The sequence below is a fragment of the Spinacia oleracea genome, chromosome 4, assembly GCF_020520425.1.
Source record: "Spinacia oleracea cultivar Varoflay chromosome 4, BTI_SOV_V1, whole genome shotgun sequence".
Lineage (NCBI taxonomy): Eukaryota > Viridiplantae > Streptophyta > Magnoliopsida > Caryophyllales > Amaranthaceae > Spinacia > Spinacia oleracea.
The window spans coordinates 4,352,934-4,369,359 of record NC_079490.1 but is presented as its reverse complement, the minus strand read 5'-3'; the positions used below and the strand labels follow the sequence as shown (position 1 = coordinate 4,369,359).

Here is a 16,426-nt window from a genome sequence, read left to right as displayed (position 1 = left end):
AAAGCCATTGCATGTTGATGATTCTTGAATCTTTTTTTATGGACCACTTCAACCTTTTTCTTTTTTTTTTTGCCAAAAGTTGTAACATGAATTAACGGCTATTAATTGTTGTATTTATATTTAATCTTTTGCTTTTACTACTATTTATATGTTCATTTAAGAATATAATCTATTTATTCAAAGTGAGATTGTATGATGACATTAAAGGTGATCAAAAGTAGTACGAGTGACTAGCTAGTGAGTACATGTATGTGGCATGAAATTAGTTAATGAATGCATTATGTTCATCTAATTTTCATTTAACTGAATTTTTTAGAACCGTTAATCAACTTTAATTTGTTTCAATCAGGTCCAATAAGTTTTAACCAAGTTCAAATAAATTCAATTCCAGTAAGATTCAATCAAATCTAACAAGTTCAGGGTTCATATATGTTCAAGAGATTTTAAATGAATAGGAAACACGCGTATTACAACTTATTTTAGTTACAAATTATACACATTTGAATAACCCTTAGCTGAACTTATCAACTAGTCAACCACTATCTACATTTATGTGAACTTATTAGTCTTGCAATAAGTGAAAGGAAGATAAAAACAAGACTAACAACATTTTGTTATGTGAGATTTCTTGTAGTCGATCATCTAACATTTCTCAGTGTTAAAGGCTATTGAAGATGTCAACTAATTAACAAAACTCGTAAACTTTTTTGGATAATATAACTCAATTGTACTAAGGTCCAGTTCAGCAAAACTAGCATTAGTCGTTGTGCAATAGATAAGTGATAATTTTCATTTAGTAGTGAAAATCGATTAAATGTCAAAGCAATTGTTAATACTCTTAATACTATGTTGTTGAGATTGTAGACACGACAAACCCTATCGACATTGTTTTTTTTTTGTTGGTCCAAGCCTATCAGCCTATGCGCTACCTTCAAACGCTAATATATTTAATGTTTGAGAAAAGTTACGTATACGCTACCCGTACAGACTACAACTAACTGTTACTTAAATCTATACATTGAAGTATGGAGTATACATTAAAATGGGCTACTCGAATTCAATCATCTTATATTATATAATACAATGACGAAGTAGTTGAGATTCGTGTTAGTTACGGTTCAAATTTCACCACAACGCAATTTGTTGGGAGGTGTACGCAACTTGCCCTATTGAATCTAAACGTAACAATATAATATTTGTTGTGGGATATACCCCTTCCACCCATGACTACAAGGTTGTCGCCTTTTCGTATAATCTTTGTTCGGGTCCGGGTACGGGTTCGGATTTATGTTTAGAGTCGGAGATGTTGATTGCAATTTTTTCACTTCGAGATCATTGTTGGAGGATCAAGAGCAACAAGATTATAGTCCCTAATTGTGGTTTTACAAATTTAAGTAATAGTGTTCAAGTTGTTTTCGTAGAAAGGGTTGCGTATTGGTTTAATTGTAGTAATTACCCAAAACAACCAACTCATCTCGTCTCGTTTGATTTCGACGTGGAAGAAATTAACTTTTTGGAACTACCGGATGTTGTTGGAGAAGAAATAAATTCCAGGTTTATTTTCGGTCTAGGGGACGACTACTCTTTGGGGGTTTTTAGCGTGTCTACTAAAAGCAAACGTATATGGATACACGAAAAAACCTGTGACAATAACTGTGAGGCGGCATCGTGGAGGCTATGATTTTCCGGTGACTCGGAAGTTCATTTTTGCAAGTTAATTCAATTCTTAAAGTGTTGTTTACCTGACAAGATTGTCCAACTTCGAAACAAAAATACGTTTTTGATAGGCTTACACCTCTACCACACGGTAATTTATGACATCTCCGATCATACAATTCAATTCTTGGATGAAAAATTTTATGGTACCAATTGAGGTTAGCATGAGTGGTTAAGGGCCTCTTGCTCCTTAACCAAGGTCTCGGGTTCGAGCCTTGGGAATGGAAAAAATCTCAACTGGGAGGGATGCTGCCCATCGAGGTACCCATGCAAACTCCCACGGGAGATTACCTCGCCGAAGGCGGTGGAAACTCCTCGTAGTAGAACCAAAAAAAAAAAATTATGGTAGAGTTGAAACTTATGCGGAGAGTTTGGTATCGCACAGAGATCCCATGTGGACAAATTCAAATGTCCAATTTACCCCTGAAATGTCAATAGACCGCCCTTGCACCTTTGTAAATTCGATTGTCCATTTTACTCCATAATAAACGAATATATGTTTTTTTGATCTATCTAGTTACGGAGTATATTTTTTTATTTTTTTTGGTGCAAATGAGTCGCAAGGGCAATATAAATTACAAATGGGGGCGGGGGGATTTAAACTTGAGACCTCTAGTTACGGAGTATATGAGTTGACTGTTTGTTGTTTATAAACTTTTTGGGGTAGCCTTGATCGAGGACATCACATTGCTTCCTTGGTCTAGATTATGGCAATTTGCTAATGCTTTTTTACAAGTCATAATTTAGTGTTTGATTGGATTTTGGGTTCGGGTGATGTCCCACGTCGTTACTTGGATAATTTTAACTATGTCTTTACAAAAAAAAATCATAATTAACTCCTGCTCTTAATTATTAAGTTATTGATTTTATCATCACTTATTATATTTCATTTGCAAAAAACGATATCATATAGCATGACATATATAGCCAAGTGAATAAGTCATTAGCATTTGAATCAAGTGATCCATGATTTGAATCTTGTATATATATAAAACTATACATGTGTTTCTAATATTAGTATAGATTATTATTTATGACCTAGTTATGAACTTTAATTACCTTGAGTTATCTATCATCAAGTAAAAGGTTTCAAAGCACCATATTTCCTGAATTTATATGATTTTTTTTTTACCTAAAATAAGTGAAAATAAGGTGAATAAAAGTAGGCTTAAGTTTATCTAAAATAATAATTAAGAATAAGGTGAATGAAATCGGACCTAAGTAAGAAACTGAAAATTTTCCCCACCACATCCACCTTGATTTTGACCCTTCACCCTCTAAATACCATATAATTTGTCATGGACTTCAAATGAGAAAGTTGGAACTTATTATACCACAAAAATTAGTGGTGACGTGGCAGATAGCCAAAGCCTTTCCACCACTAATAAGAATCCAAAACAACACAACTAACCCCACCTTATCCAAAAAATAAAGAGCCAAAAATAATTAATCACAAAATCACATACCCTAAAAAAAATAAAGTTAAACAAACAAAAAACACACTTTGTGCATTTTTTGCAGAATGGAGAGTAGAAATGAGCACCTTAACAACAACAACCACCACCACCATCAATACAACCACAACCAAAGTCTCGACACCCGTACCGCCTTTTCGTGCCGCCCTCGGCCACTACCGATGTCGGAAAAGTTTTCTCTCGACCAATCGTATCCATATCAATCGTCGCGCTATTCCTCTACCACGTGGTAAGTTGGTAGCAACACGTACAGTTTGACATTGCTAGCTAGTTTATTGGGATTTCTTTAAGAGTTATAACAATCAAATTAAGGAATAATTCAATGAAACGTTGTATGTGTTAGATAACCCATTTTTCGGTTGTTAGCTACTAAATGATTGAATCAAATTATTTAAGATAACTCAAATAATTCAAAATGACTCTTCAAATGAACGTGTTTACTACGTAGTATCAATTTCCAGATTTTGATTTTGAAAGCTAATTCATATAATTTAAGTTGAATTATGAACTTCAAAAATAGTTGTACCTATATATATCAACACGTACAGTTTGACACTACTAGCTTGTTTAGATGGTAAAAATTTATTGGGATTTTTTTAAAAGTTAGGTTATGATATCCTCTTCACCTTATTCTTGTTGCTGATTGGATCAGATAAAAGCAGACTAGAAAAACAATAAAACACCCACATAAAACATTCAGAAGAAACTAGAAAAATCAGACCATGTCAGGTGAAAAGAACAGAGACTTAATTTAATTTGGCAGTTATAAATGATCAAAGTAAACATATCAATAATAATATATGTAAATGATCATGTTTGTTTTGTTTTTTTTTAATTTGGCAGTTATAAATGATCAAAGTAAGACAGAGTTAGGTTATGTTCTTTTTACCTTATTCTTGTTGCTTATTAGATCAGATCATAACATGCTAGAAAAAAAAACAATAAAACACCCACATAAAACATTCAGATCATATCAGATTAGAAACTAGAAAAATCACACCACGTCAGGTGAAAAGAACAGAGACTTAATTTAACTTGGAAGTTATAAATTATCAAAGTCAATGATCAAAGTAAACATATGAATAATAATATAATGTAAATGATCATGTTTTTTTTAATTTAATTTGGCAGTTATAAATGATCAAAGTAAGACAGAGGTTGAAAAGGCAGAGGCAGATAAAATAGTGGATGGGATGGAATTTGAGGAGCTATGCAATGAGTTTGAGTGCAAAAGTAGTCCATCTGTTGAATCCACTGCTAGACAACTTGTACGTGATATCTTAGAGCTTAGGGAAGGTAACCGTGCACTTGGTACTTTTGCCGTTTCTGTCAAATACAAGGTACAAATTATTTACTTTTACTTAGTTTCAGAATTGATTTTGGTACACTCATTGTGAAAGCATAGTTTTGTGTAAGACGCGTCTTATTTTTCTAATTAACATGAAGGAAGTATGTAATGTTTGGTTTATTGAAGATCTTACAAGATCTACAAAAAATCAAAATATGATTTGATCTACTTCGTATTATCTTGTTGATCGATTCTCTATGTTATAAGAATCAAATTAGAGAATAATTCAACTTAATTGAACTTATAGCTTAGTCCTGTAACTTAATTGAGAAGAACGCATCCTGAACCTATGGGTTCATTTTATGACATGTTTGGTGAGAGCTACTTAAATCGAGATTTGAGATTCCTTTACCTTTTACTCAGTTTCGGAATTGATTTTGGTACACTCGTTGTGAAAGCACAGTTTTCTGCAGCACGCATCTTTTTTCCTAATTAACATGAAGAGGAAGTACGTAATGTTTGGTTTATTGAAGATTTTACAAAATCCACGAAAAAATCAAAATATAATTTGATCTATTACCTTGTTGATCGATTCTTTATGTGTTATAAGACTCAAATTAGAGAATAATTCAACTTAGTTGAACTTATTAGTCATTGAACTTAATTGAGAAGAACGCATCTTGAACCTGTCAATTCAGTTTGTGACATATTTGGTGAGATCTACTTAAATCAAGATTTGAGATTCTTTTGCCATTAGCGGCTCTCTAATTTTCTATGCATAAAAAAACCCTCCACCCAACTTGCGTATATGCACACCCTTATCTGTGCACAAGGGTATCACCAAATAGTTTTTAGGCACAAGCTAAATGAATAAGATCGATGTCAGTTAGCTTAGCTGGTAAAGTTTTAGGTGGAGTGTATACATAATCAAGATCCGACACCCATTTATCAGTTTAAGAATCGTAAATCCGAAACACTAATTAGGCAAGCTAATCATCAAGTGATAATGCACTAATGTTACAATTAAATGTACTCTTGGTGCAAATTGCAGGATCCAATTAGAAGCTTCACAGGACGAGAAAAGTACAAAAGACCACTTTGGATAACTGATGCACTTGATAATCCTAGAGTGGTACGTAAAATAATTTTGTGTTCACGTAAATGACGTTGTATGGATGATTATTAATGATATTGTTTTTTCCCCGTAAAAAAAATTGTTGTTTGATTGATCATATAATATAGACAGTGCAAGAGATGACGATGTTGTCAACAAGTGTGCTTATCATCAAATGGACACTTAAAGGGAAGCCAAAGTCAATATTAGCTACCATAAGTGGAGATTTGATTGTTAAGGTGAATTCTAAGTTCACCTTAAACCAGATTAGTGGCCAAGTAATCGAGCACGAGGAGTCGTGGGATTTATCTGCATCATCACCGGTAGCTCAAGCATACTTCGGGGCGTCACGCCGCCTCTTCGCAGCGAAAGAAACCGGCAAAGATGTGGTGGATTCTGTGAAGAAACTTGGTGGCAAGATTTCTACCCCAAAGGAAAACATTGAGATATATCCTGACCCTTCCGGCGATCCAATGAAGGTAAAAAATCTTGTTCTTTTTGGTTGAATTTCAGTTTTTTTTTCAGTTCAGTTTAGCAAACTTCGGCTCAAAAGAACAAGGTCTTACTGAAATTGAATCCAAACTAATCATCACCGGTGAAAAACCATTTTTTTGTGGGTCAATATTAATTTCAATCGATTAGTATAAGTTGAACAGAACACGACTTTAGAGGTTTTACTTGTTATTTCTTTACTGTTATCAAGAATTAGACATTATCGGTCATAAAGTGACAACCAAAGGTAACGAAATGCACTAATTCTTAAATAGACCTGGTTCACACAAATTTATTGTGGATCATGTCTAAAAAAAAGTTAGTTAACAACCGCATTCTAATTTATTTTGACGTGTTTATTAAAATTATTATGAAAAAAGTATCAAATTGGTATCATTAGTACATGTTGTGCTTGAATAATGTGATTTTAAGTCACGATTCTCTTTTAATATAATTCAACTAATGGTACAACAATGTTACACGATTTTCTCTAGGTTTGTCGAAACTAGATTAGAAACTTGACGTGTTTATTAGAATTATTATGAAAAAAGTATCAAATTGTTATCATTAGTGCATGTTGTCCTTGAATAATGTGATTTTAAGTCACGATTCCCTTTCAATATAATGCAACTAATGGTACAACAATGTTACACGATTTTCTCTAGGTTTGTCGAAACTAAATTAGAAACTTGACGTGTTTATTAGAATTATTATGAAAAAAGTATCAAACTGGTATCATTAGTTCATGTTGTGCTTGAATAATGTGATATATAAGTCACAATTCTCTTTTAATATAACGCAACTAATGGTACAACAATGTTACACGATTTTCTCTAGGTTTTTCGAAACTAGATTAGAAACTTAACGCGTTTATTTGTTCGTGTTACAGTTCTTTCAAAGAGACGACTCCGAACAAAGGGACTTGTACCAGATTGCGTTATTCCTCGCACTTGTTTACTTCGTTGTACAATACTTGAGAACGACTTTGTAAAACATCGAATGCTCAAAACTGATCTTATGTATGTATTTTCTTTTTTCTTTCCTCCTAGTAAAGAAAATGTAGTATATTTAAAATAAATATCACAAATTCTTATTCACGAGTGTCGTACAATAAATATTATACACCGGAATAAAAGTTTCTCAAAATGCTTAAAAGTTAGCTTTATATACGTAAAATTTGTCTATTTTTTAGTGATAATTTTTTCATTTTAATAAAAGAAAAAAATTCTTCAAAATCACTAATAATGTATAAAAATTAATCATTTAACTCTTTAAAATGTTTATTTATCAATTTTTTTTGTAATATAAAAATTATAAAAAAACTAGGTTAAAATTACAAAAAACTACATAAAAGTTATCTTAGTGTACGATAAATTTATTGTACACCTTATGCGCGCAAGACCTTTTGAATAAATATATTCCTATATTATATACGAAAAATTACGAAGTATTTTTGTTTAAAGAAGATCAAAAATAAATGGTGGAAATGCAAATACAGAATAGTAAGCTTGGCCAGAAAGCGCGAAGGTAGCTGGAGCTTCCTCTTTGTCCAGTAATTTCATAGTTATCCTTCGCCGCCATGAAAGCAGAGAAAATAGAAGGTATCAGGATTAAGAAGAGAATGGTGAACAAAATTATACATGTAAAATTAATGAATTGAACAAAAAAATGTCAAAAAAATCAATGGATAAACAAAAACAAGTCCTTTGCTGTAAATAAATAGGAAAATCTAGGAAAAAATTAATGGATTTTTAACAATGAATTGTGGAAAACAGGTTAATTAGAAGAACAAACAAAAACGATAATAAACTCCGCCGAGAAATTAAAGAGTTAGCTGAAGAGAGATGTTGGGCGCCTACAGTATACACGGCTCCTGATTGCGCGTCTTTTACTTTGATGCTTGACGAACCTGGAAATTTACCGTGGAAAAACCAGTTCAGACGAATATTTACGGAGTAAATTTCCAATTCAAAAAAAAAAAAATTGAATAAATTTCTAGAATTGAATTGACATCCTCAAACAAATTTGAGAATGGCTTTGAAATTGATTGAAATGCTAACAAAATAAGTGATGAAACTCACAGTTGTAATCAGTCCATCCAATAGTTTGATTTACAAGGTCATAGAACACCACTTTGCCGGATAATGCAATATCTGAAACGGGGTAACCAGAGTTGGAATGAGTAAACAAGATGTAAGAAAACAATCCTTAAGAAATTGCTATGAGCCTATGATAAACTTAAAGGTGGATGTGTGCCGTGTTGGGCCGGGCTACCCGACTCCGCACGAAAAAGCCTGGTCCAACACAGGCACGAAAAAAGCACGGCCCGATACGAGCAAGAAGTCGTGGGCAACATTTTTTGGAAAAAGCAGAAGGCACGGCACGACATATCAAAACACACTAAATTTAGTAAAATTAGGCTTAGGCACGACGGCACGGCATGACAACCTGTGGCCTGGCCGGCTGGCCCTGTTTTAAACTTTTCGGCCTGGCCCAACATGATGCAGAGTGGACTTGGCGTGGTCCGAGCACGTTTAGGCCATGGCACGTGTGCTCCCGGTCCACGGCCATCTTTAGATATACTTCCTCCGGGTTTTTTTACAAAAATATTAGGTAATAATGGTAAATTTGAGTGAGTAAAGTAGGTATTTACTATTTAGTGTGTGAACACAACAAAAACATGTGAAAATGTACCATAAAGGGAAATTGTGTAGCTAATAAGCAAATTCCATAAAAGGAAAATGGTGCAAGTTAAAATAAAGTAAAAAACGGAGGAAGTATCATTATACCTCCCAAGATAGTAACGTCTTTCCCGTCACGAGACTGTAATGCGCTGTTCATCCAACCCATGCACCACTTATTGTCCTGTAAAACCATAGAATAGATTCAATGCTATACACAACTGATTTGCAATGAGGTGAAAATATATACTTTTAACGTTTTAGCACGAGCTTTGCAAGACGGGAGTAGTACTATGCTAAGCTTAACACAACCTAATCATAGCTTATACAACAAGCCATTTAGAAATAATATTCCGAAGTTTCCAAAAAAAAAAAAAATCTACCCTCTAAGGTACGTGTACTTACTCCGTCATCGAGTGCAAAGAAATATTCACGAGGATATACTTTCAGCTTGAGAGAATTCTCGAAATGGAAGGTAACGTAGGGGAATCCATCGTCAATTCTGGAACACAGATGAAAAAATTAGTTACCAGTAAGTCAAACTAACAAATATGGAGTACTATCATACTATGTATCTGTAGTAACAAACTATAGCAACAAACAATGGTATGAAGCATCTGGAAAGATTTAACTGCTCTGACTTTAACAGATCATAAGCACACAATGCAGAACCATTATCGAGTATGGTAAAAACTGTCCACAGTTTTTAAAATCAATTTAATCTCTCAACGCGATTAGTGGTCAAAGTTTGTCCTAAAAAACCATGGAAGTTTTCAAGTACCAATCGGAGGGAGTAATCAATAATCAGAAATATTAATCTCAAGGAATCTTTAGCTCTACCACTTGTATGGCTGATATTGAGGCAAATCCGACTATATTTAGAAATTGAAAAAGAAATCCCAAGTGATTATCTTCTACTTCTACGTATAACGCATTCACTCTTCTCTACACGTATGCAGACAACCATAGAAAAAAGCTCATTTTCCAATGTTTGATTCTAAGATAGTGGATAGAATTTCCTGTTTCTCGACACATTAGAACTAGGCTATCATCATGTTAAAACCGTGAAGCGAAAATATCAAGCAAACACAACATATCTGACAAGTAGCAAAAGTAAATGCAGATTTTGAGGCTTACGAGTTACGACTGTTCTATCCAACTGAATTTGACTTACCTAAACTTATGAACTTAGAAACTTATTTGAGCTTATTGATACTTTTAATAACTTATCTGAACTTATTTATTTTTCCTGAAATAAGTTTAAATAAGTTGAACTGAACACACCATGAGTGTCTACCGGCTTCAGAATCACAACAATAAAAATAACAATGTTTTCTCTTTCAATTTAGCGTTAAAACCCAAGACTCTTTACTTTGAAAGATAAATAAACGAATAGAATAGAGAACACTAAGTGCATGTTTGGTATGAATCTAGGAAAGGAAATAGATTGGAAACATTTAAGAAGGAGAAATGGTAATGTTAAATGTTTTCATTATTTGTTATTTCGTATACCTAAAGAAAACAATCCCTTGTATCAAATTAGGGATGGATGGAGGATAACACTTTGTTACCACAAGGTTGGGAGAGGTAACAAATTAGTGGTAATGGTTACCGTTTGGAAATGGAGTGTGTTACCCTTCTCTCATACCAAACAATAGGTAATGGAATTAGTTAATCGATTCATTTCCAACACTTAAAAAGTGATATACCAAACATGCTCTAAAAAACTAGTAGTCTCCAATTTCAGAGAAACGTTAGTAAGCTACCATAAACTGCTATAATCAAATGAGATTTTACCTTCCGGAGTATTGAAAGCATTTGAATTGACCATCAACAGTATGTAGTTTTATACTGGGCTGCTTGGCAAAAATCTGTTTTTTTCACAGAGAACAAAAACAGGAAAACAAGACATAGTCAGCTTCTACAATAGCAAAATCCACCTTCTTAATAGAATGGCCATCAAAATAAGACATAAACAGAGCAACATACTGTGTTAACAATCTTGTCATAAACGTCATCTGGTAAATACGCCAAAGTTGTACCACTGTCAATAATTGCTCCTCTGTCGCTCCCAGAGGTTTCGATATCAAGTTTTAAAACTTCACCAGCCACCGTTATACTTTCCATGATCACATTGTAATGTGCCCTAAGAGGGTAGGTAGCAGTCTGATTACAACATACATATCAGGTCTTAATAAAAACCTAATTAAACATGCTAAATTTGCTAACATATATATCATTCCACCACAGTATTGTAGGTAATCATGCTTACAGAGACACAGTCATTCTAATTACAGAAACATATTGGTCTTTAGTAAAACCTAACTGAACATGCAAATAATTACTCCCTCTATCCAGAATTTGTTCACACGCTATTGTAGAATCCCCGGAAGAATTTTTACCCTATAACCATAATGGATTGTGATTCATTTTCCAAAAATACCCTAACGCCCGGTTGGTAGCTGTTAATGGTGGAAATGAGAACAAATTTTAGTGTTATTTGGCAAGAAAATAACATCATGATGACCATGGTAATGAAATTTTGTCTCAAACTTGATGTTTTTCACTTTTTCTTCATAAATTTGCATTCCCGGCTAATACCACTCCCCAAATGGTAATGGATCATGGATGGTAATGAAAATTTATAAAGAAAAAGAGATGATTTTGAGTGAACTAGCATTACTATGGAAATGGATATTGATTTTCCTTCCAAATTTACATACAAATTCATTCCCATTGACACTTATTTATCGCCGGCTACCAAACGGGCCGTGATAGTGGTAGAATTGATAAGAGTGTGGGAATAGTTAAATTAATATAAACAGTCTATTAGTAAGATACTCCGGAATCTCATTAGTCATTACTTTGATCATGAGGGATTAGGGCAACGTAACAATAAATTCCGAAGAGAAGGAATGTATTCCAAAAAGTAATTTCTTCAAAAAAGAACCCATTAATTACAAGCAAAACTAGAGGGATCTTATATAATTTATTAAAAAAAGAAAAATCATTGATTTTGACAGTGTACACTAACCCTCACCACCTTATGTCCCAGAATCCTTTTTTGTCAAATGTTGTGGCATATGCAATCTCTTCTTCCTTCAGAAGTCAGTCTATACACCAATTCTATCCCAATATACATTACAGCAGCATTACAACACTCATGGACCATCCTCTCATAAGACCGAGCAATTCAAGCATAGGTTATAAGTGAGGAAGAGAAAGAAAAATGGTCATTGGTACACCAGAAAAGAGAGAAGGAAAGGAGGCAAAGTTTTTTCTTAAACAAATAAGTCGTCACAATGTTATTAGTTCAACACATCACGATGTTACCATTCCAAGCAAAAAAAAAAAAAAAAAAACATTGAAGAACGTGTGACTTCATATAAAACTATCAACAAATGTTTGTTCACAAGGAAACAGTAGCCTAGAACCATAACAACACAAAAAGGCCAATGCAACCACCACTTATAACCTATGTTACTCAAACTCTCCATTTCACATCAAGATTCAGCACTCCAAAATGGGTAGCATAAATTATAATAAAGCAAAGTAATAAAATAGTGCTAGCGATTCAAAAACAAAATGAAAATTAAAGTTTTAGAAAAATAGACAGCATGACATACTGGTTTGGAATTAACGGAGTATGATTCATCTTTGGCTCAACAACCTGTCCGATGGAAAATATTCCACCTCCCTTTTCACTGTCCAAGCAATGAGAAAACATCTTCTGCACCTTTCCAGATGCTGAAAGCTGTGAAAGCACAGAAGAGTTTGCTTGTCCAAAACCCATTACCCCATCAAGTGCTTCTGATGAATCAAGGAGCTGACCAGATTGTTTAGCGCCACACCTGGTATATACAATTCAATTTTCTTAGAAGAACATCATTTGTAAATTAGAAGAAATAACATAAGTTACCATCAAGTATATAATGTTTAATTGACATCATTTATTAACATGAAAAAATGAAATGCAGAAACTAGAATACGAAAAACCCATCACACGTGCAATTATTCAAACCTCTAGCTCAATCTTTGAAGCAGAAGTTCGTTCATAAATACGGAGTAGTTAAATACTACGTTGACATGATTCAGACACATTTCTATCCAAATAAAAGAGAACTCTCACAATAATATTATATGTACCCATCAAACAACAAAAACATGAAAGAATCTTCTTTTGTAAATTTAAAAAAAAAAAAAAATATGCTACTTGAATGAAGATAAATCCTGAAATCAGAATATCCTGCTAGAAGAGCTCGGAATTGAGACTTACATAATAATAAGGAATATTACGCATAAATAACACTCAAAGCTCAACTATTAACCTATAAAAGGAAGATGTGATGCCCCAGAATAAAGGCCCAATCCGTTATGCACACAAAACATATTGACTGTTAAGAGTCAAATGCCAAGTATGCATCAAATGTGTCAGCGTCTCAGCTGTGGCATAAAAGATTACACAAACAATGGATACTAAACTATTTCCCATACCTAACAAATTGAATGTGCATGCTAGACAACGATCCATTTTTTGCATGAAAAAACAACACTAACTTTATCAATTGCAATACTAGAGAGGTAAGAAACAATTGTCCTTGAAAGACGTATCTTCTCTCAAATAAACATTTTTGTAAGTAAACAACTTTATTCTTTTTCTTATTTATAGTTCCCTTGTATTTTTTTTTTAGTTACTGGACATGAAAAATATTTATTTTATCAAAACGAGCTTTACCCAAAAACAATACTGCCATTCCCAGTTTGCGAATTGCCAGAGGATTTATCATACTGAAAAAGATCTTCAACGAAGTATCCAGAAGTTGTACTCCCATCACCATAAGTAACTTCATATTGACAAAGCATGTCATGTTGGCAACCAGATAGAGTACCCTGGTATATCATGGTACACTGGCTATCATCACAGTTAACTAAGTTGGCCGAAGTTGAACCTTTCGGATCATAAACATTCAGCTTTATCTGCATGAACACAAACAACATGAGTTCCTGAATCTGGTAAATACATATGAATAAGATCAACAATGGGTCAAGAGATTACGCATAACATACTCCTAGCCCACTCTTCTTGGGGCACTTTTCGCATCCATCGCAGTTAACCCACAAAATATCACTTCCTGTATCAATCTGTACATGATACTCTTTAGGAGGCTTCCCAATCTTAATTTTCGTAAAGTACAGCCTACAACCACATCAAAAATATTATAAAATCAGTCCTTTTTCTTGTTAAATGAAGGAAATTATAGACCCATAAATCTCCATACAATTGCGATTTTGCTGGCATAAGTTTCCTAGTATTTAAGCAACACATCACTTGCCATCTGCTAAACAGTTTAAGGATCTACTTGAGCTCGTAAAAAACTCAAACTGCACAATTTAATACATTTTCTATACCTTCTGTTTTGTTTTTACAGTAAGAGCTTTGTGATATATTACTATGCATCATCAAAACAACCCTGAAAACGAATAATTATTCCTTATAAACCTCAAGAGTAGAAGCTGTAAACATACGGAGTATTTTCCTAAACCTTAGCCACCTAGACCTAGAAAGGCTGAAATAGAAATTGAAAAAACAACTTTAACCTCACTTTTCCTTAACATTTTCACGTGTATGGTTGATGATTCATTCAAAATAAGGTGATGATTTTTACCTTCATTTAGGTCTTTATAGTTTTTCTTTCAGGACCATAAAATTAATTTCATTTCTCCTATTCCAAAAATCCTAACCAATAAACTAGTTGCTTCCTCGTTTAAGAAAATATGCATTACCCCTATAACATGAATACAGATTATTGTATCAGGCGGTCTGACAGGTTCCATTTCATTATTCAAAACACCATTAATCAAACCTTAATCAATTTACCATTAACATCTACTTAACCAATTTTAGTATCAGGCGGTCTGACAAGTCCCATTTCATTTTCGAAACACCATCAATCAAGCCTTTAACAATTTACAATTAGTAACACCTACAAGACCAATTCTTGTATGATGCGGATACGGTTCCACTCCGATTTGAAATACCATCAATCTAGCCTTAAGCAATTTACAATTAGTAACACCTACATAACCAATTCTTGTATGAGGCAGACACACAGGTTCCATATTTCAAATTCGAAACACCATCAACAAAGCATTAAACAATTTACAATTAACACCAACGTAATCAATTCTTGTATGAGGCGGTCAAATGGTTTCCATTTCAAATTCGAAACACTATCATTCAAGCCTTAAACAATTTACAATTAACACCAACATAACCAAATCTTGTATGAGGCGGTCACACAGGTTCCATTTCTAATTCGAAACACTATTGATCAAGCCTTAAGCAATTTACAATTACCACCTACATAACCAACTCTTGTATGAGGCCGTCATACGGTTTCCATTTCAATTTGAAACACTATCAACCAAGCCTTAAACAATTAACATCTACATAACCAACTCTTGTATGAGGCGGTCAGACGGGTTCCATTTCCTTTTCCATTTCTAAACACCATTAATGAAGCCTTAAACAATTTACAATTAACACCTACATAACCAATTGTTTCCATTTCAAATTCGAAACACTATCAATCCAGCCTTAAACAATTTACAATTACCTACATAAATTACCAATTCAGGGTTCCATTTCCATTCCGAAACACTATCAATCAAGTCATAGAAACAACTAACCATTAACACCTACTTAACCAATTATAATCAAATTCAAAACGTTGAAACAAAGCAAAATTCAACAACCCATTAAAAAAAAAAACCAAGGAGCTAATTAAAATGATGATAGAGGAGAGAGAAAAAGGGAACAAACCCAGCATCAGTAGGCACCCCACTACCACCAAGAGCGAAATCAACAGTATCAAGCATTCTACCATGGCGACGAGCATCATGAGCTCTGAGCTCCTTCAACGTTCTATCGCGACCTTTAAATTTATGCTCCACCTTAAAAACTGCATTTCCTGAAACCATTTTCACCTCTAAACATTGCCAAATGCAAATAACGCACAACACAATCAAACCTCGCAGATCCATGGCAACCCAGAACTTCTATGGAACAAACCCAGAAAACCCCAGATTCAAATTTCAATCTTTTTTATTGTTTTTTGTTTTTTTTTAGGATTTTTTTAATTTTGGTTAAAGAAATTGAGAGGAAGCTGCTCCTCCATTGAAATGACCAGGAGAAAGAAGGGAAGAATTGAGGGAGGAAATTAGGAAGAAAATGAGAGATCTGGTTTGCCGTTTGCGCTTTTTCCTGAAATTTGGCGACTATTTTTATTGAAATTTATTTATTTTTAGGAGACAATTTGCTGTCATTGAAAACAGATATAGATATTCCAATTTTGCTTCTTCTGGTAACCTTTCAAATAATTTTTCTTCTTTCTTTGTACGGAGTATTTTTTTTGGGGTGAAGTTCTATGAAATGTACTATTGATACGAGGAGTACGTTTCAACTCACTTTCCTCTAAAAGTATAACCTTCTTTTGCCTACAACAATTTATTGAGTCGGAATTTATTGAGTCCGAATACAACACGAGTTAATTCAGTATGAATTCTCCGTAACAGTTGAGACTCTTTAAAAGTTGGGAGAATGTAAGAAAAAATCTCACATTAAAGGTTGTGAGATACACCTTACCACTAGATGACTTAG

At 33.7% G+C, this 16,426-nt stretch overlaps 2 protein-coding genes across 3 annotated transcripts; one reads left to right on the top strand and one right to left on the bottom strand.

The window, feature by feature from the left end:
* Nucleotides 1–3,190: 3,190 nt before the first annotated feature.
* On the top strand, nt 3,191–7,182 carry LOC110796631 (uncharacterized). Its single transcript, XM_022001702.2, has 5 exons — nt 3,191–3,420; nt 4,323–4,531; nt 5,531–5,611; nt 5,722–6,072; nt 6,975–7,182. Exons 1-5 carry the CDS (start codon nt 3,252–3,254, stop codon nt 7,074–7,076), a joined length of 912 nt encoding a protein of 303 aa, XP_021857394.1. The 5' UTR covers nt 3,191–3,251; the 3' UTR covers nt 7,077–7,182.
* A 158-nt stretch (nt 7,183–7,340) lies between these two features.
* Nucleotides 7,341–16,223, bottom strand: LOC110796632 (aspartic proteinase 39). Of its 2 annotated transcripts, XM_022001704.2 has the most exons (11): nt 15,590–16,223; nt 13,834–13,963; nt 13,502–13,743; nt 12,393–12,617; nt 10,756–10,912; nt 10,564–10,637; nt 9,172–9,268; nt 8,875–8,950; nt 8,167–8,238; nt 7,945–7,994; nt 7,341–7,654 (listed from the first exon to the last, which is right to left on the bottom strand). In XM_022001704.2, the coding sequence occupies exons 1-11, from the start codon at nt 15,808–15,810 to the stop codon at nt 7,553–7,555; spliced, it is 1,446 nt and encodes a 481-aa protein (XP_021857396.1). In that variant the 5' UTR covers nt 15,811–16,223; the 3' UTR covers nt 7,341–7,552. The 2 variants fall into 2 exon arrangements, with proteins under 2 accessions (XP_021857396.1, XP_021857395.1); XM_022001703.2 differs by lacking the exon at nt 7,341–7,654 and having other exon boundaries at nt 7,720–7,994; nt 15,590–16,221.
* Nucleotides 16,224–16,426: the final 203 nt, after the last annotated feature.